Source organism: Rousettus aegyptiacus, unplaced genomic scaffold, assembly GCF_014176215.1.
Source record: "Rousettus aegyptiacus isolate mRouAeg1 unplaced genomic scaffold, mRouAeg1.p scaffold_m13_p_3, whole genome shotgun sequence".
In the NCBI taxonomy this organism is placed as follows: domain Eukaryota; kingdom Metazoa; phylum Chordata; class Mammalia; order Chiroptera; family Pteropodidae; genus Rousettus; species Rousettus aegyptiacus.
Genome location: NW_023416306.1, coordinates 6,669,420 through 6,694,550, shown reverse-complemented (window position 1 = coordinate 6,694,550; position 25,131 = coordinate 6,669,420). Strand labels below are relative to the sequence as shown.

Here is a 25,131-nt window from a genome sequence, read left to right as displayed (position 1 = left end):
TCGTGCTGAGTCTCATGGAGGAAGAAGTTACAGGACAGGGAGCGGCTGTGTGTGGGAGGGGCCAGTTTAGATTTGGGGACAGAGGGAGTTTGTCTTCCCATTGCCCCCAGTTCAGACTCCAAAAGCTGATCTCAGTTTGAAGAGAGGCAAGAATGGTGATTTCTGCTCGGTTTAATGTCGTTTTTATCCAACAGTCAGTAAGGAATAATGTACAAGACCAAGAATGCGAGGGAGGGGGTGTGGCCCCCAGAAGTCCCCCACGTTCCCCGTGGAGTTACAGCTGAAGCTCAGTGATCAATGCGGCCTGCAACACGGGAGATACCGGCCGCGCCAAAGGAGCCAGAACTGAGGCCTTGTTGCCTTTTACGTCATCTCACTGCATGCCGGGTCTGCCTCCCAGCATTCGAGATGGATGGCGTGCATGCCACAGCCGTGTCCTTCCGTGGCCAGTTCTCGATCAGCACTGGGCCTCAGCAGGCCTGGCCATGGCTCCTTGATGAGTTCTCTCGGCCACCACTGCCGCTTCCTCGTGGCCGTCAGTGAGGGCTGACTGTGAGGGAGGCCACATGTCTCATTGCTGCCATCTCTTTAGACTCACAATACTAATACCCAAGGCACACTGAGGGCTTGGGAGTCACAGCATCAGAGGAGAAAACTGTAAACCGTGGCTTCTGAGGGGCTGTCTTCAGTCCAGTTAAAAAACCCCACACGTACAAAAGCATCCTACACGGGTCCTCTCCTCGCCTCAGGCCCACTTCCCTCCCCGAAGGCACCTCCACGCTGAACCAAGCCTCGTCCTGCCACATCCTGGCAGTTTTATCCTAGGGCCTGGTGCAGTCTGTTATATTGATCTTTTGTTTTGAGAGACTTCTTGTTCTTTCATTTTCTTGAGGAAACAAAGCTATTATTTTTCCATCTGATCCCTCTTAGAAAATCTCCTGATCTGCGCTCTTCATCTGCCCTTTGCAAACCTTATTTCGTGGAGCCTGTGCTAGCTTATTCCTGCATGCTCATCTTTGAATAGAAGCAGGTCCATCTGGGTCGGTGTTTACCCACTTATAATATGGGCAGCTTCCCCTCAACCCCCTTCCCCATTTGTCTGAGCAACGATGAACCTTCTCCTCCAGAGCCCGAGTGGATCGTCTGGCCTCGACACTGCTTAGGAGGCGGGAAGGGTACAGAGGGACCAGGCCATCTGTTTTTCCTCTCTCCCTGGCCTTTCCCTCCCATCTGCAGAGTCTTTGATGTATGCGATGCCATGGCAGGACTTCCCTTGAATTTTCATCTCTCCCCCGCCATCCCTACTTCAGGGCAAACGGGCCCCTCCAAAGAGGATCTGGGTCCGTGTGATTCCCATGACTCATGGGTCTTCTCTTGGTTCAAATGTACTTTTGGTTAACATCCTTGAAGAGATTCAAAAAGCTCCTAAGATATAGTTCTCCTTCTCCGACATTTCCTCAGATTTGGCCACCCCTTCCTATTAGAAAGCTGGGGGCAGTTATGAAAACGAAAAGGAAGAAGAAACAGTTTCTGCCCAGCACTGCACACACTTCCGGTGCTCATCCCCCAAATCGGGCACTGTTCGCCCCCAGGACCATTCCTGCTCGTCACACCACACAGGTAGATCCCATGTTCGCCTTTTACTTGTCCACACTTCACCGTATACACGGATCTTCAGAGTTAGAACATGGAGTCTGGCCATTCTCTGTTTCAATAAGTTTTCTTCTCTATTTTTGCTTATTTCCATGGATTCCAAGGAGTCATGCGAATGAGAGCTTACTTTCAAGGAGTACGTCAACTGCTGAATATTTTAGATGAAGAGACAATAAAGATAAAACATGTCAGAAGATTAAGAGGCATTTACATTTTTTAAATTAGGAAGTTAAAACTAGAAAAGGTAACAGAAATGAGTAAAAGGACTAAAATTAACAGCGATGAGACAAAATCCGAACAGTTAGAAAATGAAGCTCAAGAACGAGATGAAAGTATAAAAAAAGAACTCAGAAACTCTCAGGGTAAAGTTATGGCAGAAAGATAAAATTAAATGATGGGAAAGCTTGAAAAGAACTAGCAGTTAAGTGTTTTTAAATAAAATTTTAAGGATTAAAGGGCTAGAAAACATGCTAAGACGATGAAATAATATTATTTCAAAATTAAAACAAACTAAAAAAATAGAATGTAAGCAACACATAAGGCTACCTCATTCCGAATAATTCATATTAAGAATGTACCTGTATCTACCAAGTTACAGAAATGTCTGAGACCGAGATTTAGATAGAAAAGCAAGTCACGGAACACCATATATGTCACTTAAAGGTTCGCAGCAACACAGAGAAAGGAGTGATGAGAATCGTACAGTTAATGGGGAGAGGAAGGGAAGTGGAGACGGAAAAGCCGCGGCCACCATCAGGTCCCCTCGCTGTTTCTGTGTTCTCCTCCCCTCCCCCCTTCAGTGCACTGTTGCTGCAGCACCCGCACTGCTGGGGACTCCTGGGTGGCGGCCGTGCAGCCGCTGTGCTCATGAGCGCAGAGACCTCCAGGTACCTGGGAGTTCACATCCCGGGCCCCGCCCAGCGGTCTTCAGGAGGAGCGACTCTGAGGTGCCCTGTCCCTCAGGCAGCGCTGTCCAAAACATAAAGTAAGCCACATACTTACTCAATGTGGCATTTTTCCAGTAGCCACATCAAAATGAATCCTAATGTATTTTACCTTCACCAGGTGTTCAATATAAAAATTCCCAATGAGGTGTAGATTCATTTTCATGTGTACTAAGTCTTCGAAGTCCAGTGTGTATTTATGCTCACACATCTCATTTTGACTGCCGACCTCACTCAGTCGTCACAGGTGGCCAGTGGCCACCACGGTCCACGGCCCGGCTTCACGCAAGCTGACCGTCGTCCCTTCACGGGACTCTGCCTGCAAATAAAACCTCAGTTCCCCATCCTGCTTCCTCCACTCCCTTATCTGTTTCTTTAAAAGCACCTTTTTTTATAAAAAAAAAAAATTATACGATTAAGAAAGAGGCACTTTCTTAATCTGTGCATGCAGTATTATTTTTGTAATTTCAAAAAATCTAGAGGGTTCTAAAAAAAATAGGTCTCCCGTCCAGAAGCCCCCACTTTGTTATTTATTTGGTTGGTTGTTGCCAAGGCAGCCAGAAAATCTGGTGACACTGTTTCAGAAGACTTGGGGTTCCACAGAGTAAAGAAAAACTGATACCATACCAGAACCTTGTCTTCTTGCCATTTGTTGTATGAGCCTTTCACATCTGTCTAGTTGCTTCCAAGATAAGTGGCCTGAAGCCAGCCCAGGGTAAGACTATCTAGAAGTCTGAGTCAGGTCTGCAGCTCGGGCTTCTCAGGCCCAGAAGAGGCGATGGGAGGAGGGGTGGGGTGGGGCGGGGAGGAGCTGGGTCATCACTCAGGATGAATGCCCGGAGGACCTGGCAAGAGTGGCCTTTTTCCCCCTTTTTAACATGACTGCAGGCTAACTGGTAGGACTGGGGCAGCCTGGGAGTGGGCAGTGCCTGTGTGGAGTCACTTCTTGGGGCATCCATGCCTGCAGCGGGAGGACGGGTCCCCAACCCTGCCCCTTTTGTCCTTTGCCTTGTCAGTTTTTGTTAGGAAGCCATTTTGAAGAGTCCCTTCTGACCAGAGTGTTATCCAAGGGTGATTTTGATTTTTGTTTTTCCGTCTCCAAGTCGTTGGATGTTGTCTGCGTGTCTGTCTCTTGAGGGAGAGGTGAGCGGAGGGTGCAGCCGAGCGCGGATGCCTACACTTCCCTAACAAGGCGGCCCCTCCCTGCAGCCTCCTTTCCCACTGTCCTCTGCAGTATTGTCGGGAAAAGGAGCACGCACACCTCAGGGGTGCAGGTCTCAACTGATCCCCAGGAACAATTCACGTTTAATTCAGCAAGCGTCCCTGCCTGCATTCTCTATGCCATCGCTCTTGAAACGTGGGTTTGGTTCTTTTCGTCCACAGCGTTGTTGCCGGTGTATCCCCTTTGTATGGCTTTTCTTGAAAAATTTTGGAGACCAGGACGTAATCCAAGCTCTGCTAGACTAATACAGTGACGGCCATGAGGTCCCACCACTAATTCCACTAATTATTGCCCAAAAGCACTCTAGACATAGCCGTCCCTTGCTGAATGAATGTTGCCTTTTTCTAAGTAAGTTTGTGATGGTCGGAATGCTGGCTGTCCCCCTTTTACCCCAGACCCCACTGACTGGGCAGTGTGGATGGCCGGCCCCGCTCACTGCCGAGGGATGTGCCGAGGGCTGTTCCGGGGTCACAATGCCTTCCTCTCCCTCAGCGTCTCGGGCATCGCACAGCATCCGGGGCATCACATCCGGGGCATCACGTCCGAGCAGTAAGGGGCGTGGCCCCGGCTTGGTGGGGCCCCTGGCGTCCCCGCCACCTGACTTACGCGCACGCAGCCGGCCTCTGCGGAGGAGTGCCAGCATGCACCCGTGACCGGCCTGTCGCTCTCCTCTGTTCTCAGTGCCTTCCCCAACTCCTGCTCCAGTACGGCACTTCAGCCTCCAGGCCCACCGATGGATCCGCTGACGAAGGGGTCCTGTGGGGGTCAGATCGCACAAACCCTCCTGTGGAAAGCAAAGTCGTCTCTGTCCTTCGGCATCCAGCCCCTTCAGACGTGGCACACGAAAGACCCGGAAGTAGAGTCCCAGGTCAACCTGTAAGTAAGTAAAGAAGCATCATCCGTCTGTGCCTGTGCTCACTGTAGCATGAAACCGCCGAAAGCTCAGGAAGAGAATGATCTGTTTGGGGGAGACTAGGGGAGGAGAAGGAGTAGGCATTTATTTGTGTGGGAGGTTTCATTTCTGTTCTTAATGATGTCTTATTCCTGTATTTATTTATTTACGTACTTAGCAATATTCATTGAGCACCCACTCAGCCAGACCCTGTGTCAGGCATGCCGAGTGAAACAGATCCAGCTCCTGTCTTCAGGGGAATTACAGCTCATGGGACAGACAGCCATTACTCAAATAATCACACAAATAAATGCTGACAGATCGTGACAAGGGCTATGAAATGCGTTCCCTCGATTCAATAAACATTTCTAGAATGCCTTCTATGTGCCAGTAACATACTGGGTATATAAAAGAATAAGAGATTTCCTTACCTTTGGATACCAAATAGTATCTAAAAGGAGAAAAAAGTCCAGTATTATTCAGAAGGAGTGATAATAATAATTATACTACAACTAATATGGTAATACTCTAAATCTCATTAGTGGTAACTGTGTTCTCCTGTTTACTGCTGAATCCCCAGGGCTTTGATATGGTGTACAATAATATTTGTTGGATGAATGAATAAGTAAATGAAGAAGATACTAAAGACAGAGAGGGTGCTTAGCTCTCCAGGGGAATCAGAGGCACTGAGTACAATGATAGGATTGACTTTTTTAAAATATGAGATGCTTCAACACTTCAATGCAACATTTACCTATCTGTAATTTTGTGGAACTAATCCTATCTGGGGGCGCAGATCAGAATCGCCTGTGGGGCTTGAGAAACAACAGAGGCTTGAGGCTCCTTCCCCACCCCACCCCCCACCCCAACCAGGGAGATTCTGACCAAATAGCTCTGTAGTGGGTGAAAGAGGGCTCTGCACGATGCTTGCCTTCAGGGAACTCCTGGCATTTCCAGAGAGACAGACAAGTAGCCCAATAACTTCAGTGCCACTAGGAAAGAAGCACGTGATACAGAAGTGATCTGCAGGGCTAGGAAGAAAAGGGGTAGCAGCCGAGCTTAGCCAGGCAGGCTGAGCCTCACCAAGCAGGAAAGGGGGAAGAAGGTCACTTGAAACAGAAGAAACTACAGAGCTAAGGTTGGGATCCATGAAAGTATGTTCCAGCAATGTTGAGTGGCGTTAAACCAGTGGTCCCCAGTCCCGGCTGCACATGAGAATCACCCTGGGGAACTTTAAAAACATATGGAGCCTGCACCATCCCCCCAGGATTCTGTGGTCCAGATTAGGACACAAATATCAAGATTTCGTAAAGCTCGGTAGGTGATTCTCATGTGCAGCAGATGTCGAGAAAGGCAGCTTTAAAAAATGTGACCACCATAAATAAATATAGTTATGGAGCACCCTATATGCCTAGCTAAGGGGTCTGAACTTTGAATCATGGGTAATGGGGAGCCTTCAATAGCTTTCGTGAAGGTAAGAGATAATGCAGTTTGAAATAGACGAGCCTCACAGAGTTTGGATGAACCTATGATCACCAGTTCTGTAGTGGATTCTTCAGGGAAATCAGCAGAAGTCTAGTGTTGCCACTGGCCTTTCAGAGCTGCCACCACACCTTCCACAAATGGGCTCGTAGGTCCATTTGTGAAACTATGGGAATTGACTGTCTCCCAGATTTGAAACTGAAATCTAAAATTTCAGTGAATACTGAATTTTCTGAGCGAAATGCACCAAATTCTTGGAAGCCACTGGTAACCAGCATCCTGGGCAGCCCTGGCATGACGCAGGGGACCGGAGGGGATGCCAGCACTCCATGCACCAGAGGTGGGGTGGGGAGAAGGGCCGCTTTCCCTTCTGTCAGGCGTGGGTCACAGTCCTCATGGCGGTCCGGTGCCGCCTCTTCTCCGGACTCCCAGACCCGCAGTGCCCTGCGCGCTAACAAGGTCGGAGGGGCGGGCAGGACCGAGGGAGTGAGAGCCTATGAGCCGCCGCGGAAGCAGCCCGAGGTGGCGCATCCGAGGCCCTATTGGTGAATCTGGCTAGGGGCGGGACCAAGCCCTGGTGATTGGCGGCTGCAGGGCTAGAGCCGATGAGGTGAGGCTGGGACGCGCGGGGTCTCAGTGACTCAGGGGTTTCAAGGGCCGGACTTGAAGCTGATTCTACGGGAGCCAGATGTTGGGTCCTCTGGAAAACGGGCTAGGACGATGTGTCGTAACCGCTGCTGTTCTGTGGGCCGCTCATTCATGAACTCATTCATTTAACAAATGTTTATTGATCACCTGTGTACCAGGCACTTAAGCAAACATCCTAAATGGGTTTTCTTATTTAGTCTTCACGCACACCAAAAAAACCCCTGATGAGGTAGCTACTGTTAACTCCATTTTACACATAAGGAGGGTGAGGTCCAGAAGAGTTGAGAGACTTGTCCAGGACACACAACTTATAAGCGACAACAGGGATTTGAACCTAGGTCTGTCTAGCTACAGTGCCACATCCTAACCTCAGTATGCTCAGCCGTGCAATCAAGAGCAGTGTTTATGGGATAACAGTGTCCACATGGCGTCTTGGCTCTGTCCAGTGATGACTATAACAGTACCATACTGGACACCCATAAAGTTGACCAAGGACAAAGCTGGGCCCTGTGCTAGGTACCGTGGTAACACGAAGACTTTCTCTGCCGGAAGAAGCTTCTGGTATCTGTCAAACAATTTACTGAGCATTCGTGTGCTGTGCTGGGCCTTGTTCTAGGTACTGAGGATGCAAAAAAAAAAAAAAAAAAAATCTCCTTCCAAATTAAGTGGGGGCTTATGAAAGTGCTGTTACTTGGGGCAGGCTAAGGAGATTTCTCAGCGGGGGATATACCTGAAGGATGGGACCTTCCTAGGCAGTTGTCGGGGAGGACTTTCTAGACGTGCATGCGTACGAAGGCCAGAGGCATTAAAGCATCTTGGGTGGTAAGGGAACCGTGAATGCTCTGGTTTGGCCAGTGCTTCTTGGGGGAGTGGTGAGCAGTGAGTCTGGGAAGGCAGACAGAAGCCAATTCATTGGGGAGTGGAAAGGCTCAACTACCCTGCTGAGAAGTTTGGTCTGACTCTTTAAGCCAAGGCATAGCATGATAAAATGTGCTTATTGGAAAGAAAGCTGGTGTCATTGGGCAGCTAGATTGCAGTAGGATAAGGCTGGCGGCAGGAAGACATATTCAAGTTTGCAGGCAGGAGCTGGCAGGAGCAATGGGCTTGATTTAAGGACCAGGTGGCTGGGGGAGGAGGGAGGAAGTAGGCCTCAGAGTTTGGACTTGGGCAGCCGAGTAGTTGGTCTTGCCATTTATAAGAGGGCTCTGAGATGAGACAGCGCAAATCCAAGCTAGAATAAGACAAAGATCATTAAATAAATTCCATCAAGCCAAAGAGGGGTACAGTTACATCTCCGGGGGCGAGAAGTACTTGGGAAAGTCTTCTGGAAGAGAGTAATATGAAATGTGCCTTGAAAAAGGAGTAAAACCTTCCTTCCTTCTTTGCTTCTTCTTGAGAAGACTTTATTAAGCAGAGATGGCGGGGGAGGTTTGTCTCTTATGTGAACTAGTGGGAAGTCTGGAAAGTCAAACTGGGGGACGTATTATGAAAGATGTTGTACTTAACCCTTGGGACATTAGTTTTGGGTCGATTTTGGGACAGGCAAGTGATGGTTTGAGCTCTGTTTTTAAAAAGTCACTTTCACAGCTATGTACATTAAGGAGGCCAGGAAACCAATTAAGAGATGGGCTATAAGTGTCAGAAAACATATTCAAAATTGTTTAAGCCAAAGAAGAAAATAAATGTATAGGTTCATGTAACCAGACTAAAGAAAGGGACAGATCTGGCTTCAGGGCTGACTTGATCCAAGGGCTCAAAGGCTGAACATTCAGTCCATTTTTCTCTTATCCCCATAACATTCCATTTTTAGTCTTCCTTCTCTCTTCCCGTTGGCTTCAATGTTTCCTGCCAACCTGAGAAGTGACCTCAGGCAACATGATGTATATTCTTACAGCTTTGCAACTTGAGGGGAAAAATCTTCCCCAACAGTTAGAAGCACCCTGGGGAAGGACTGTAGTGGCCCAGTCTGTGTTACACGTCTATTCCGGGTTCTGCTGGGGAGATTTGCTACCAGGGCCAGAGGGGGTGGTTGTCGGTGAGCAGAGTGGCCTCGGAGGCTGTTCAAGAGGTAGGGGAACAGGACTCGAGTGGGTCACGGAAGCTAGTGCAGGAGTTTCAAGAAGAAGGGAAATGCTCTGTGACCCGTCACAGAAGCAGCTTGGGAAGTCATTTTAAAAATAGGCACCATGGAACCTAGTTAATTAGCATCCCCAGTGGTGGGACTCAGGGATCTGGCATAAGGTGTTGAATGCGACGGAAAGTTTGAAGAGCAAAACTAAAACCTGACAGTTGGATTCGATGATTAGGGCCATGCTGCACCTCTGAAGATACGTTTTCAGTTGGGAAGGGAGGGTAGAAGGCAGATTGCAAGTTTCTGCATCCCCCACTTTTCTTAATTCCTATCCTTGTTTCAGGACTATTACTGACCCCGAATGAGGTAAAATTTCTTCACAGCGGTATTCTAGCTCAATACATTCGGGGGGAGAGGGGGAAGGAAAGCTATTAGAAAAATGGTTATTTGAGGCCATTCTGCCTTAAAAAGATGTCAGCCAGAAGAGGAGGGAAGAAAGTTTGAAGTTTTTAAACCCCTCTGATTTACCTGCTAATTCAGTTTTACTCTCAGTCCTTATAATATACTACCAAAAAGGTGATTTCTTAAAAAGTATAGTTCAGACTTAATTTCCCTCATTAGGCTGAATTAGCAATGTTTTCCTTTTCGATCTTTTGAGGATAGCTGCCATATATTCGAAAGAGTTTCTCATTTATACAAATATTAGACGTTATACAAATATTAGGCAGTTTTGGATTTAGACGTTTTTAAATAGCTTCCAAAAGCCTCCGAAGACTTAGCGTGTTCCTGCATGAAGGCCAGCCTGGTTTGGAAACACAGTGCTGGAAAGCGAGCTTTTTGGTTTCCTTTAGGGGACATTCGGTTCCCCTGTCCTCACCTTTCCGTGAAGAAACCTGCGCCCCGCTCACATGGAGGGTGTTTGGATGGCCGACTCGTCCCCTCCCCCTTTCTTCTTTCATTTTTGGGATCCGGTTGCCCCAAGAGCGAGCATTATCTCCTCTCCTGTTTCTTTGTGGGAAACACCCCTGAGTCTCCTGGAGACAGGTGTGGAGGCCCATCTGCCTCAGTCTCCCCTTTCGGACCTTGACAGTCATGACGCAGCAGTTCCCCTGGCAACCGTGCAGACATGTGTCCGCCTGTCTATGCACCAGACTCTCCCACGAGGGGATGTTCCAAGGTCTAAGCTTGGGGAGAAGGAGGAAGTGGCCCATTTGGCTGTCAGGCTCGGTTTGCCCATGAAACTCTGACAGTAAGGAAATTGATATTTTGATGTCCATTTGCCTGACTCCTATCCCGAACGATTCCACACACAGGGAAGGGAGTGGTTTGAATTATTGGTAAGCTCCCGGAGCTCCGACAGTTGTGAGACAGACAGGGATTTGTGTGGGTCGCTTAGGAGGGGCCGGTCCGTTTTTGTTTGTTTTCATTCTCCTGTTCTTCCCTGACTTAGCAGAGTGTCTGACGCATAGAAAGTGCTGACTATGTATTTGTTGGGTGTAAGTTAAGGGTAATAGAGGAGAGACGCCAGCCGAGGAAGGTCTCAGCAGCAATGATAAAGGTCTGAGCAAAAGCAGAGAGAGCGGAAACGGAAGGAGAGAAGGAGCAAAGGACTCGGAGACACTGCAGAATTCTACACGTGACCTTGGGGCAAAACGGCACCTGCCAGGTTATGCGGTGCGGGTTATTAGTCATAACAAAAGATTGAGAACCATTTACCTAGGAAATCGATGACATCAAATCAGGTACATCTGCTCAGTGGAACACTGTGTGGCCATGAGAAAGAACACAGGAGTGTTTTTGGTACTGCTTTGGAAAGATCACGAAGATAACATGAAATGAAAAAATAGCAAAAGCAAGGGATAGAGTCATGTATGGCATCTTGCCGTTTGTATAAAAAAAAAAGTGGGGGAAGGGAATGTGTATTTCTTTTTCTTTGGAAAAGCATACAGCATCTCGGGGAGGGACACAGTAAACCATACACATTGCCAGTGGGGAGAGGAAATGGGGGGCTGAGAGAGCAGGAGGGGGAGACTTTGCCTTCAATAGCCTTTTTAGACTCTTGGGTTATAAACCAAATGAGTGTGTTATCTCTTCAAAGAGTGAAATACAAATACACAGATACAAACCTACAACTGTTGAAAGCCACGCTGTGCAGGGAGCATTTGCAGGACCCAGTGACTGATTAGCTGTTGGATGTGAGAGATGCCACAGCCATGACTTGGTACCCTGGGCGACTGGGAAAATCGTGGCAGTTCCGCTGAGGTGCAGGTCAGGAGCGGGAGCGAGTGGGCGTTGGGCCAGGCTATGTCTCAGGGGCTGCTGGGGCGACCACGGAAGTCTGAGTTGGCAGTTGGGGAGAAAGGTCTGACTTGGGGATTTGGTTTAGCGAGTTGTCAGCACAGAGGTGATATTCTCAGGTGCAGGAGCAGTGAGGTCCCCAGGGAGGGAGGTGGCCTGAACCGACGGGAGAGGAATGTGCATCTTCACCACTCAAAGATGACACGGGGTTCAAGATTATAAGGGCAAGAGGTTGGTCTCACCTGCCAGGAGGACATCCTGGCACGTGTCAACACTGCCTGGAGGGGAAACCCCTGAAAACGACCATTTTTCCTCAAGGAGGATGTGCCGTTACTAAGAACCGTGTTCCTTTGACGATTCCGTTTTCTGTTCTTTCAAATTTTACAGTCCTTAAGGGCCAGCAACCCATTTTTGGTGCTCACCTCAATTCAAAGTACAGTGCAGAGCACTGCAAGGACACACTATAAATAGTGCCTGGATGGTATTACTCTTTTAATCATTGCTTTTAAGAGGCAAAAGGAAATAGTTCAGGCGGCCCTGCCCTAAATTCCTTCAGCCGACACTTGTTTTTATAAATACGTTTTTATACATTTTGGCCTTGGATGCGGGCCCGTTGATTTCTTGTCATCTCCTGTAGTAATAAATGCTCTTAGTTAAAATACTTTCACCTCCTATATTTTTGTAAGTTTTGTTTATTATTTTGCTTTCTTTAAAGAACATCCCCGCCACTCTCCCTCGCCCTTGGTTTTATAATCTCATTTTCTTAGACTATCTCAGAATCAGAGTAGCTTAGTGAAGTAAACATTTTAGAAAATCTTTCCAAAATATAGTTTGACCTTAAAAGCACAGAGTAAGCTGCTTTTCTTCCACTACGTGGTCTGAATGTGCCTGGAGGAAAATTGAGCACAGATAAGCGTGGAATGGATCTAAATTGGTCCAGAAAATTAGAATACAAAACGGAAATCATTCAAAAAGGAGGCTGGGCCTTCTTCTTCTCCTAGGTTACCTTAAAGTAAAATTCTATCAGTTCCGTAAGCATTTATTTTTAATTTTGAGAGTCTGAATTCTTCACATATTGGTACTGGCTACGAAGGAGATCAGAACATGACACCTTAAAATATGCCACTTTAGCCTAAGGGTTATTTTGAGCTGAAGGCATTTGATAAAAAGCAAACACAGGAAGTCCTCTCTGTCCTCCCCCATCTGCATGAAAACAGGGTATAAATTTCCTTTTGTAAAGGTGCCCCCTCTCCTCTCCCTACCAAGAAGAGAACAGCCCTATCACCAGACACAGAGAAGGCACCAAGATGAGTCTCCTTAAACAAGCCCTACGAAGTAACCCTTAGCTACCATTAGCTTCCCCAGCGTATTTATCTTCTCATGATTTACCACTTCTAGCAGCCAAAATCCCTTTTCTTTTAGCTCATCACCTCTTCACCATTTATTGCCTTTTTTAAAGTGGTATATAAGCCCCTGAGTTGAACTACTTCTTTGGGTTTGCTTTCCTGTGGACTACTTGTGCACATAAAATTAAAAGTAAAACTTGTGTTTCCTTTCTCTTATCTTTTGTCAGTTTAATTTGCAAGGCTCAGTCACAGAACCTAACAGGGTAGAGGAAAAGCTTTTTTCTCCAACACCCATGTTCCTAAAGTGAGAAAATTTGAGATTACAGCAAATGCTAACTTGTCCCTAGCTTTTTTGTTTTTCTTCTTCATGTTGTTCATCAAGCACACACACATCTGCTTCCTAGCAAGAGGTGTGGATGCACGACCTCTGTTTATTCTGGTTATTGCACTCCAACGACACCACGCTACATGCTTCATATGTATATTTTCATTAAAAGCAGCAGCCCTATGAGGAAGTTACCATGGTTATCAGTATTTGTTGAATTAATTCACTAATCAAGCTCCATTTTCCAGTTGTGCCCTGAGGGCCCATCAAGGAGCTCTTTCTCGCCTCAGATCAGGCAGTGAATTAGTGGTGGGTTAGACAGGGCCAAGTAAATATCAGGCAACCCTTACACACATATAATTTCTCTACACAAATAGATATTACTTTATTTAACTTTGGAGTCGGGTTTCTATATTTTTTCCTCTGACATTTTAAAATGATTTTTTTACGAAGCTGTAATTTACATGCAATAAATTGCAAGGATCTTAAAAATACAGTTGGATGAGCTCGACAGTCGCAGCCGATGCGCCGTTTCAGTGTGTGTCCGTCAGCTGCACTTAATTGCATTACCGATTTATTGAAAGACACCGATCGCCAGACATATGAAACGTAATCTTCATTATGAACTAATGGCTAGTGAATGATGTCACAATTTGTTTATTGTGATGGCTCCCCTAACGTTTTCTTGGCTTGCTCATATTACTGGAATCGTATTAAACCGTGAAATGAATTTTCCGAGATTAACCTGAGGCAACATTTACAGTATTTTTATGTCTGATTCCAAAACTAATTTCGTGAATATGCTGTATAATGCAGCTCACTTCCTACAGCAGTCTGCAGAGGAATCATGAGCAAATGGGGGTGTCTCTCCGGGCCGACCCTAGAGAAAGTTACAAAGCAGTCCGTGTATTTGCTCACCTCTCCGCCCACCCCCACCCCCACCCCCCTCCACACCTCACTCCCAGCCCTTGTAAAGAAGGAAGACCTTAGAGAACATGATGACTCTCCTCAGGTATTTGAAGGACTCTCCTGTAGAAGTGATCTTAACTTGTTTTATATGGCGCTAGAGGGTCGGCTGGCATTCATTCATTCATTCATTCATTCATCATTGAACACAGCCCCACTAGACCTAAATGTGTACCAGATGTTATGTTAGGTGCTGAGGGTTTTACATTGAACAGAACCAACAGGGAACCTACCATTGTGAAGCTCGTACTCTAGTGGGGAAAGCAGATGTCAGCCCAATACTCTCTGTAATTTCAAGTCTGGGTTTCGGGGGCAGGTCAGGAAGAAGGAATTTGGAGGGCACATTCCAGATTCCGAGATGAGAAGAATCTTAGAAAGCTGGAGGAAAAAGAGAAGCAGTGTAGCTGGACTGCTGAGAGGGAGGGCGAGTGGGCCAGGCTGGGAGCGACGGTAGAGAAGAAAAAATGAAAGCGTGAAGATGTAGGAGCAGCTAGCGGAGGGTAAGGTGTGATGGATTTCAGCTCAATGTAGAAGAAAACTGTTGAATGGGAAGAATGCAGGGCCTTGGGCCATCCCGTGTCTCTCACGTGTAAGTAGAGACCGGAGAGCTATTTTTCAAGTATCTATCTGCTGGAGCAGACACAATTGCTGATCACAGGTTGTACACCAGATGGTCCTTCTGGACCTGGAAGTCTCTGGAAATCTCGTCCACCTTAAGATCCCATGGTAAGGGGACAGGAAGACTGAGACGCTACCACAGGACTCTGCGGAGGAGACAGGGAGGACCCGAGATCGAGGAGCTGGGCTGCCTAAATCCGGGAGATGATCACTGATAATATTCAATGATGATTGATTGTGGAGCGTAAAAGAATGGAGAAGTCAAAGATGATTCCACAGCTTGAGATTGTGAAAATAATCATACACCGACAGAAATGAGAAACCAAGTCATCGGATGAGTTTTGGAAGAACCATACCGAACTGCCGGTACTGCTGGGAGAATAAGGAAAGGTAACTTGAGTGTAATGAAGCCCAGAGGGGTACATTTGGGACTTGTCGGTAATATTGATGCTATAAGAGTGGATATGTCCTTCAAAGAGCAGACCGTAGGGGGCGATTCAAGTTTGGGAACAAAAGAAAAGATGAGCCAGTGAGGGAGACAGAGAAGAGATGGTCTCCTGGGACTTCGTAGAGGAGATGCTTCCGTCACCGTTCAATGGGCAGGAAATGGGTCTGCCTGCATTTCTGAGAATCCCCTTTGGAACTGATTTTCGCGAAAACTACAGGTGCTTAGATCCTGCTCCTGAAGATTCTGATTGAGGAGGTCTGGGATGGGAACTGGGCATGTATATATTTAGATGAAAATGTATTAAGGAAACTTTAAAACTTATGAGGAATCACAGGATACTGTCTTTATGTTGTCATGGTGGTGAAGGATTTCTTGTCAGAAAAACAAAGACCATAAAGGAAAAGATTTAAAAAAAAAAAAAAAGTTAGAAGTCTTAAATTTCTACATGATAATAGATATCAGGAACAAAATGGAAGGAAGGAAGGAAGGAAGGAAGGAAGGAAGGAAGGAAGGAAGGAAGGAAGGGAGGAAGGAAAGGAAGGAAAGGCAGAGAAAGAAAAAGAAAAAAAAAAGAAAGAAAAGACAGACTACTTTCTGGAAGAAGACATCTGTAATTTGTTAACAAAAAAAAAAAGGGTTGGTATTTAGAATATACAAATTACTCCTACAAATCAATTAGAAAAAGACCAACAACCTACAAAAAGTTGGAATAGACAAATCACAGAAAAGGGAGCCCGGATAGCCAATAAGCATAGGAAAAGAAGTCCAAGCTCTTGAATTAGCAGGGAGATCCAAACTAAAACACAACTCGGGGCACACCATTTCATATCCTTCAGACTGACAAAAAACAACTTTCCGACAATCCCAAGTGTTGGCTTGGATGTGGAGCAAATAGAACTCATCCGATGCTGAAGGGTGAGTGAATGGGTATACGGGAAGTCCTCACTTAGCAGCGTCCATGGGTTCTTGGTGAGATGACATATAATGAAACCAGTTTTACCGTAGGCTGATTGATATAAGCAAGTTAAGGTCCTACGGCATCTCGCGAACGTTATAACAAAACCATGTTGAACTGAACGACATTTTTGAGGACCTGCTTTACTCACTTTGGAAAGCAAATTTGGCAGTATGTAAAATAATAATAATAATAATAATAATTGTACATATCATGACCCAGCAATTGCATTCCTAGGTATAGATCTAGGGACGTGATTGTACTTGTGTTCAAGGAAGGAGACACGTAAGAGGATGTTCGTTACAGCATCATTTAAAAATTGGAAACAACTGACATGTCCAATAATAGGAGAATGGAGGGCCAGTGGGGTATTGATGCAGGAAACGAATGAATTTGAGCTACGGGTATCAACATGTACGAATTTGAAAAAATGTTCAACCAAGAAGCCAGTTGTGGGAAGATATGCACCGTATGGTATTTGCATAAAATTTCAAAACATACTAAACAGTACAGTACGAATATAAAAATATGTGCGGGAAGTATAATCCAATTTATTTAGTAATTGTTTCAGCAGAGAGGTACACAGGGGTTGCAGTTTTATCTATAATGTTCATTATGTTATGCTTTATTTTTCTGTGTCTTGAAATATTTCATAATAAAACAAATAGAACAAAAATCCAGGTGATTCTGATATATAGCTAGGTTCGAGAACCAAGGCCTAGAATCAGTGCTTCTCAGATTCCAACGTGCATATGAATTTTTGAGAGAACTTGTTAAAATGCCCATTCTGTTTCGTTAGGTCTGGGGTGGGGCCTGAGCCCCTGCATTTCTAACCAGCTGAGATCCACACTGTTTAGCAAGAGACAGAACGACCTCGGTATTCTCTAGGATTCTTGCTGCCGCGGGCGGAGTGGAGTCGCAGTGGTAGGGGGACAGTTCGGAAGCACCCACTCAGCATGGCATGCCTCCCTTCAGAGTGTGGGTGCGGTTGGAGGCAGACCTTGTGAATGAATCTCAGCGGGGAAGTTTTTGAGAACCTGGGGAGACAGACTCTGGAGGGATTTCCCCCAAGCAGTGAAATCTGCAGGTGTTGGGAGGTATGTGGCAACATATGTTGTCTGCCGACCTTTTTCCTTAAATAAAGATTCTGCTGAGCACTTTATGGTCACGCATGTGCCGGTCTCCTGTGAGCCCTGTTTCCCAAACCAAGTTAAACGCTGAGCTGGAAAACCCTGCAGTTTTGACCTTCCAGGAAAGGAGAAGCCAAGGTCACCGAAGAGTAGGGCGGGAAGGAGCCCACATGCAGACGTTACATTCTGAGGAAGCAGTTCCCAGGCTTCCGGATGGTGGGTCTTGAGCTGAGAAGAACACGGCAGAGCTCTCGGGCTTCTGCCGTGGGCACCCGCCCCCAGAGCGTGCATGTTCTGCGTGTGATGGGGATAAAAAGAGGCTGTTTGACAACATACCAGATTTGCTACACACAGGTGTTCTTTGCTTGCACAATATTTTTTTCCCGTGAAGTCTTATGTACCTTATGTTTTCCCACTGCACGGTAAGTGCTGACAGCAGGGACCACACAGCTCAGGGTGAGCACCTGGTGCCTCGTAGGTGCTCAGTTTATTGAATGAGAGAAAGCATTTTGACTCAGATAGATTTTTTAGCAAAACTTTTTACGAGAATCATAGATTCGTATGCACTTACAAGAAATGGCACAGAGAGACCCCACGCACCCTTTACTCAGTTCCCCCCGACAGTAACATCTTGCATAACTACAGTACAGCATCACCACCAGGAAACCGTCCTCGAGTCGATCCACGGGTGGTGGAGTCCCCGTCTTACATGCGATCTTATCGTGTTTGTAAGTCCATTCTTCCCTGGCAAGATACCGCGTGGTCCATCTCCACAGCATCCCTTTTGTTATTGTTTTACGCCCACCCCCACCCTCCTCTTCCCTGTGTAATTTTGTCATTGCACGAATGTTATGTAAATGGGATCATACCGTATGTAACCTTGTAGGCTCAGCTTTTCTCACTCATCCAAATTCCCTGGAGATTTATCCAAGTCGTTGTCTGCGTCGGTAGTTGGTTTCTTTTCATTGCTGAGTAATTTAATGTTCTGTGGTGTGGATGAACCACAGTGCGTTCAACCATTCCCCTTCTGAAGGGCGTAGCCAGGCCTTTTGCAGCTCAGGGCTATTGTGAACAGAGCTGCATTTGTTTGTGGGTTTACGTGAATACACGTTTTCACTTCTCTGGGGTCAACACCCAAGGGTACAATTGCTGGGCCATTTGTAACCGCATGTTTAGTTTTATAAGAAACTGCCAGCTGTTTTCCAAACAGGCTTAGCTTACCATTTCACTCTCCCACCTGCCGTGTGCAAGTGGTCCAGTTTCTCCGTATCCTCGCCAGCACTTGGTATGGTTGCTGTTTTTTTTTGTTTTTTTTTTTTTTAACTTAGAGAATTTCAGAGGCACTGGTAGAGATTGTGACTGAAAGGAGCCTTGCGGCGAATCACTGTAAGGCTTTATTAATGGTAGAGAACCAGATAAGTTTCACATCTTTGTCAGAAACTTAGCGGACACGTAAATACTATAGGAAAAGATGACTAGAACGAGAATGATGACTGAATAACGGGGAAAGTGACCTCAGACATACCGGAAGGCGTGTATGTCAGGACGTCTCACGGCAGACGGATAGGACTTGGAGGAAAGGAGAAGAGGCAGGAGCCCACCTGCATTCAGAGAGAACCAAGGCCAGCTGAGGTTATCATTTATTCGTGATTCATTCATTCAACGATTATTTATTGCTGTGAACCAGGCACTCTGGGACACGTGGGGCGTGGTGAGGACCAAGGTCACTAAGGTCCCTGACGGACAACCAGCATTTATTTAGTGGCCACCATGTGTCAGGTATTGTCCCAAGCACCTTGTGACACCTTTAGTCCTCCCACGGAGACAGATATTATTTTAAGCCCCTGTTACAGATGAAGAAACAGGCTCAGAGAGGTTAGGTAACTTCCCTGAGGTCATGGAGCTGAGGTGCCCGAAAATCTGAATCCAGGCATGTCCGCCATGTTATATGGCCAGTGGAACTTACTGCGGTGTTGGATTTAAGGTCCTGGTACAGAAACACAGGGGACCGCCACCTCGGAGGCACAGTAGGGCCACAGAGAGTTGTCCGGTGCAAGAAGCGAGGGGCTCTGCTTTCCTGGGACCCTCCCACTCCAGGAATCTTCCTGCTTGCTTCCTCATCCCTTAAAGCTGGTGTCTCAAATCTTTTCAAAAGAGGGCAGAACATCGCCCATTCCATCATCAGAAATTAATGGCGTCTCTGGCATCATTGGCATCTCTGCTTTTTTGGTGTCATTGATCTTCAGAAGGAGAGACAACTCGTCCCTTTTGTGTAGTGATCTGTTCTACAGCCTGTTGTTAGGAGGTCCTGGGTCCCTTCCCTGCCCAAATTTGTAGTCTGGCACTTTTTTTTTTTTTTTACCTTCTCTATCCCTCAAATAAGGGGATCCCTTCCACCTGTCTGTTACTATCCGCTTATCAGGGGGCTGCGGCATTGTCCTGGAGCTCCTGACACTGAACTCTGCTGTCAGTAGCTTCTGAAAAACTGTTTGATGTTTCTCGGGATTTTTCTGACGAGTCCTGTTCTTGCAGCTGGGCCGGAAGCGACGGAGGCCTGGGCGAGTGGGTCTGGCCGGCCGTAAGGGTCAGCCACTAATCTCTAGGTGGGCTGACTAAGGGCCAGGATCACTGAGTTTCAGCTTCCTTCTTTTTTTCCTTATTCAGTTTCCATAACTTTGACCCTTTGGAGGGGTCTGTGCTGCTTTCTGAGACTCTGACTTACGTAATGACGATTTTTCTAGTCTGCGTGGAGCCGGGAATTTTTGCTTTTATCCCGGGCCATCGTTAGAGACTCAACATGATGGCCTCCTCAGCGCTGCTCGTGTTTGCGAAGCGTGATCCACATGCTCGCGAGTCCATTGCTAGCACAGAGGTGCTTGTATTTAGAGCCTAGACCACATTGCATGCGAGGAACTTGAACTCCCTGGTGCATTTTTGCACCTGCCACATTCTGGTGCCCTGCTCTTGGGTCCCAGGTGCTTTCTTGGTGAGGTCACGCCACTAGGCCCATGCTTTAGGGAGGCGATGTCATTCCGAGTGGTGATGCTGTCCCAGGCCCTGCCCTAGGGGGCCCAGTCTCCGTCTCTGCTGCAGGGGACAAAAGCCGTCACCTTGTTTTAAACTCTTAATAAAGTCAGTCGTCATTTATGCTGAGCACCCCTTCTCAGCGCTCTCTCTAGCACCCTGAAAAGAATCCATCCCAATGATAAGAGCTAATAATAATGATGATGATGATGATAAGAGATAATAATAATAGCAAACATTTATTAAGCAGTTTCGGTGATAGATGTTGTGCTCAGAATTGACTTTTATCTGCTCCTTCTACCTGATTCTTAATAACCCTGGTAAGGAGGCGATACCACCAACCGCACTTCATACGTGAAGGAGCGAATGCCCGCGGAGGCACAGAACCCCGTCTGCCTGCAGCACACGCCCTCCGGGGCGGTGTCCCACAACCCCCATCCGCAGGAGCCTCCGTCAAGGCCTTGTGCTTCCGTCCGGAAGTGCTGCAGAAATGCCCAACAGGTTCCTCAGGGACTCCAGAGTCATCTGGAAGAGCAGTGTTTTTCACAACGTTGTCTGTGGCCCACCCACAGCAGAGCTTCCCCAGCTGCTTGTTGAAATCACAGACCTGGTGAGTCACAAGCTCTGGGAATAGGGCCAGGGAATCTGCATTTTTAGCAAGCTCCCTCAGGGACTCTGATGGACTCTGCTGTCTGATAAACACCACTATCAAGTATTTTCCTGGGCACACTTATCGCAGTTTCTGGGTAGGCCCGAAACCAACCAAAGGGATTCCTGAGGCTATAGGGTGGAGTGCGCAAACTTTTTCTCGAAAGGGCCAGATAATGAATAGTTTGGGCTTTGTGGGTTATATCGGTCATTGTCGCAACTACTCAGTTCAGCCATCGTAACCGCAAAGCAGCCACAGAGGACCTGTAACAAAGGGCGTGGCCATGTTCCAATAAAAGTTGGCTTTCAAAAGCAGGTCACGAGGGCCACAGTGTGCCCGCCCATAGAGTCATCCTGGCCCACCAGCCCTTTGGGGACCCCTTTTTGTTGGAATTATTCTTTCATTACTTTCTGTTACCTATGGAGAGCTGCATTAAGATAAAATCACCTGTTGTAATAAACCCTGAATCTTAGTGACTTAAAACAATAAAAGCCATTCCTCACTCATGTCGCCGCCCAGGGAGGGTGTTTCCGCTTTGGACCTTCTGTGTGTGGTCATTCACTGACCAGGGCTCCCCTGTGGCATGGCATGCCCCGCCCCGCCTTGGTCCCCACGCCCTCTCCATTAAGCCAGCAGATGGGACAAGAGCAAGGATGCCTCATGGGAAATCTCATGGGCCGGGTCCGGAGGAGGGGCCGCCATTCCTACCCTCGTCTCATGGGCCGGAACTCTTGTGGTTCGGGGTCCAGAAACAGAGTGATTTCTCAAGCCCGTGAGGCCCTCGGTCACTAGGCTCGCCCTCCTCCCTTCCGTCTTTGTGTGACCAGGTCTTGCTTGGGCTCGTCTCTTCCTCGCACGAGACCTTGCTCAGGTCGGCCGGCAGGAGCCAGCACACGGTGTCACTCCGGTCTGTCTGGCCACCTTCCCCAGAGCTACGGGCTCAGAACACGCAGAGCCTTCTCCTCACTCACTGCAGGCGTAGGTCTTACCCCATAGTTTGCTCGTGTGGGACACAGATCTCCATATTTCAGCGTCTGGGAGCAATTTCTCACTGGCCACTGCCTGCCTACTTAGTGCCAGCACCACATATTTGGGGTCGTTGCCATGGTAGCGCCCCACTGCATGATACCCACCTCTGTATTAGTTCAGGTAACACGGTGGCTCTCCGAGGGAAAGCCAAGCCCCACGTGCTCAGCACAACTGAATGTTCACGTCTCGCTCACGTCACATTCTCGGAGGCGTGACCCTCTACTTGGTCATGCAGAGACCCAGGCTTTTTCCATCTCGAAGCTCTGCCTTCCTGCTGGCCTCTCCACCTGCTGGCCCCGAGGAGGAGAGCACGTGTCCCCCAGGGGATGGACCTGGAAGTGGTGCACCTCGCTCTTGCCCAGAACTCAGTTATATGGTCACTTCGTGCTTGCTGCAGGAAGGGCCTAGAAATGTAGTCTGGCCACAAGCCCAAGAAGGCAAGAGAACAGGCGGGGGCGCGCACAAAGCTGGGCGTCTGGACCAGTGGAATAGCGACCGAGGACTCAGCAGGGAAAACGGCGACAGGCAGCCTGCCTTGGTGCTCACAGGCGGCAGCTAGTAAGATCCGAAAGATGGACAAATACCCTCATTAACGCAACAAGTGTTTACCGCATGCCCACCGTGCGCCAGGCAGTGGGCTAGACACAGGGGACCTAGAGGAGAATGAAGCCCCTCTTGGAGCTCTGAGAGAGCCCCTCTCGTCGCCACCCTTGTGCTGGATGCCAAGGGGCCGAGAGAGTCTGGGGAGGGAGGCGGCTGTGGGGAGTTTTCAAACATGGCTGGTCTGAGTGCCTCCTGCAGGCCTAGATGCACACCCACGTGGGTCAGCCTGGCCGCCACCCCTTCCTTAGCCTGCGTCTCTGCAGCACATCAGATGAAAGGCAGTCGGAGGGGGAAAGGGCAGCCCAGGGCGGATGTTCTGTTTGTATCTGGCTTGGTCGTTTTCACAGGACGCTGTCTTCCCCCTCTGAGGCTCCTGAGGAGGTGGTTGCTCCAAGGCATAGGGTTGGCATCTTTTTTTGTGTATTCGTCTCTGGCCGTTGGCAAAGTTAGGGAGCTGGCAGCGCATCTCAGAACCCCCTGGGTGATGCCGAGGGCAGCGCAGGGAGGGGCCTGGGGCTCAGCCTCCAGCTCTTTTCAAGCTGCTGGCCATGGGCGTTGGAAGCCTCTGCAGGTGTGGACCGCGCAGCCTGCCCGGCTGTGAGCGGAGGTGCCTGGGACCCGGCGCGCGGAGCCCTCGGCCCGCAGCCGTTGGCCGTCCGCGCGGTGCCCGCGCTCTGTGCGAGTGCATGGACGTGCCTCCCACTGGAGCCCGCTGCCCCTCAGCAACTCAGGGTCCCAGGGGAAGGGGCGTACGGGGCGATGGCAGCATCCTCCAGGGGGGGTTTCAAAATGAGCTGAGAAGGTGGGCACAGAGGACTTACTTAACACAGACCCAGAACAGGCCATGAAGCAAAGTTTTTAAATCTCTTTCAGATATATATATATATATATTTTTTTTGGTGGAAAAATCATGTCACTAGAAGCAGGAAGGTAGCGGGGTCATATCTAGGACACCCTTCCAAGCTGCTGTCGTTAATCCATTGCATATTTTCAGCTAGGGAAGTGAGAATACAAAAGGTTAAATTTCTCATATAGGATGAATTCAGCCATCTCTGAAATGGTGGAGCGGAATACCATTCGACTCTCTAATCTCATCCCTCACACGCTGCCTTTCTTGGAGCCCGTCAGTGTCCTGGCACTGAGTCATTGCGGTGGGTGCTAAGCCTCAGCGCCGGTCAGTTTCTGAAACGTGCCAAGAGGGCTGCAATTTAGAAAATGTAGCCTCCTTTTTAAGGAAGGATGAAAAGGTACTAAAAGGCACCTTTCTTTGCATGTGAGACTCCCAGATATTTTGCCGGTATTAAACATGTAATTCCTGAGTGATTTTTGTTCTCTGTGTTTTATGTGAGTCATTTGCATGACGTATTGGAACAAAACTTATTAAAACTGCTCGTATTTGTGCATCTCTGGTGGTTTCCTGAGTACTGTTTGGGGTCCTAGAGATACGAAGTAATAAGATGTGTGTCTTTCAAGTGTGCAATCAAGATGCAAATGCAGTAATGATTTTGCCCTTGTTCTAATTGCTCTTCTTCAATAACGCATGTGATTTTTCTTATCTGATTTAAACTGCTTTTGAGGGGTGGGGGTGGGAAAGTATTAGCTACTGCTATGTAAAAAACTAAATATACTTGGAAGTTCGATTTTTAGGTTTTTTTGTTAGTCCTGGTCTTTTTTCATACTGTCAGGGTGTCAAAAATTAAAGGGGGTGGGGCCCACCAGGATTTTGAAGTTTTTCTCCTCCGATTTAAAGTTTTATTTCCCCTATATAGCATCAGATAATGCTGGTTATTTTTATGGGTAATATTTGGGACAAAGAGGCTCTCGTAAATGAAAGATAATTGCGAGCTTTGTCCCTTGCCTCCAGATTATTGCAGGGTTGCTATCCCCTTTGGGTTATACAGATAAATTATAAAGCACCAGTAGCCTTGGAAATTTCGATCGATTCCAAATGACTAAATATTTAATTCAATCACTGCCTAGACTTCCAGGGATGACTCGGGTGTTTTTCTTTTGACTGAGGGCTCCGTGAAAGCCGGAATGGCTGCTGAGGGCTGTGTCTGTTGCAAAGAGGCTCCCCTGCAGTGAGAAGCTGGGGCCAGCCTAGTCCACAGCAGCCCTTTTTGCAAATGGTAGTCAATTTTTGCAGAAGGTTTGTGGCCAGATCGCTATGTATAATACTGATGAAGCATTTTTGTTCCAGCTCTGTCTCGGAAGACCTAGGCTGTAGACGTGGGGATTTCAGTAGGAAGCATTATGGATCTGTGGAGCTGGTAAGTTTACACCGTCTGTTCAGTGGAAGTACATTGATTTAGATCTAGAGAGACTCGCCAAGCTCATCGGATCTTTTGTTGTATGTTTACTGTTAGACCATGTGAATGCGTATAAGGATTGGATACAAGTAAATGACTATTAAAGGCTGTAATAATCTGGTCATCTTTGTTTATGTTATGCACTTTTCATCTGTGTCTTTCAGTTTGTTAAAAATGTCTTGTGCTTGGCATTTTTCTCTGTTAATGATGTATATCATTAAAACAAATGATTTGTGAATCAGGAAAGATCGTGTTTGGTTTGTATATTATCTTGTTCCTAAAAGTTTATAAATCTAGTTTTCGAGGTTTAAATATTATTGAAAAACAAATTCTGATTTTTTTGTACCTTTGCTGTCTGGGTATGTGATAAGAGTTAGGATATTTATGAGATCTTTTTTCCTGTTAAAAGTATATTTGATGGACTAGATAAATAGACTATAATAGATAATATATATCTGGAATGAAGATATCCACATTTTCCTTAATGAGGGACATTGGGTTTGTGTTATGATTTTAAAA

At 47.3% G+C, this 25,131-nt stretch overlaps 1 protein-coding gene across 9 annotated transcripts in view; it reads left to right on the top strand.

Annotated features, from left to right (window-relative positions):
* Positions 1-25,131, top strand: part of GARNL3 (GTPase activating Rap/RanGAP domain like 3) — a 126,938-nt gene that overhangs the window by 10,675 nt on the left and 91,132 nt on the right. For 6 of the 9 annotated variants that reach the window (XM_036217589.1, XM_036217588.1, XM_036217587.1 and 3 more), the window contains exons 2-3: positions 4,501-4,695; positions 24,504-24,573. In XM_036217589.1, the coding sequence (XP_036073482.1) occupies positions 4,501-4,695; positions 24,504-24,573 (265 nt within the window). Of the gene's footprint in view, positions 1-3,853; positions 3,955-4,500; positions 4,696-23,218; positions 23,551-23,684; positions 23,800-24,503; positions 24,574-25,131 lie in introns of those variants that run through there. The other 3 variants (XM_036217593.1, XM_036217595.1, XM_036217594.1) reach the window with 3 other exon arrangements.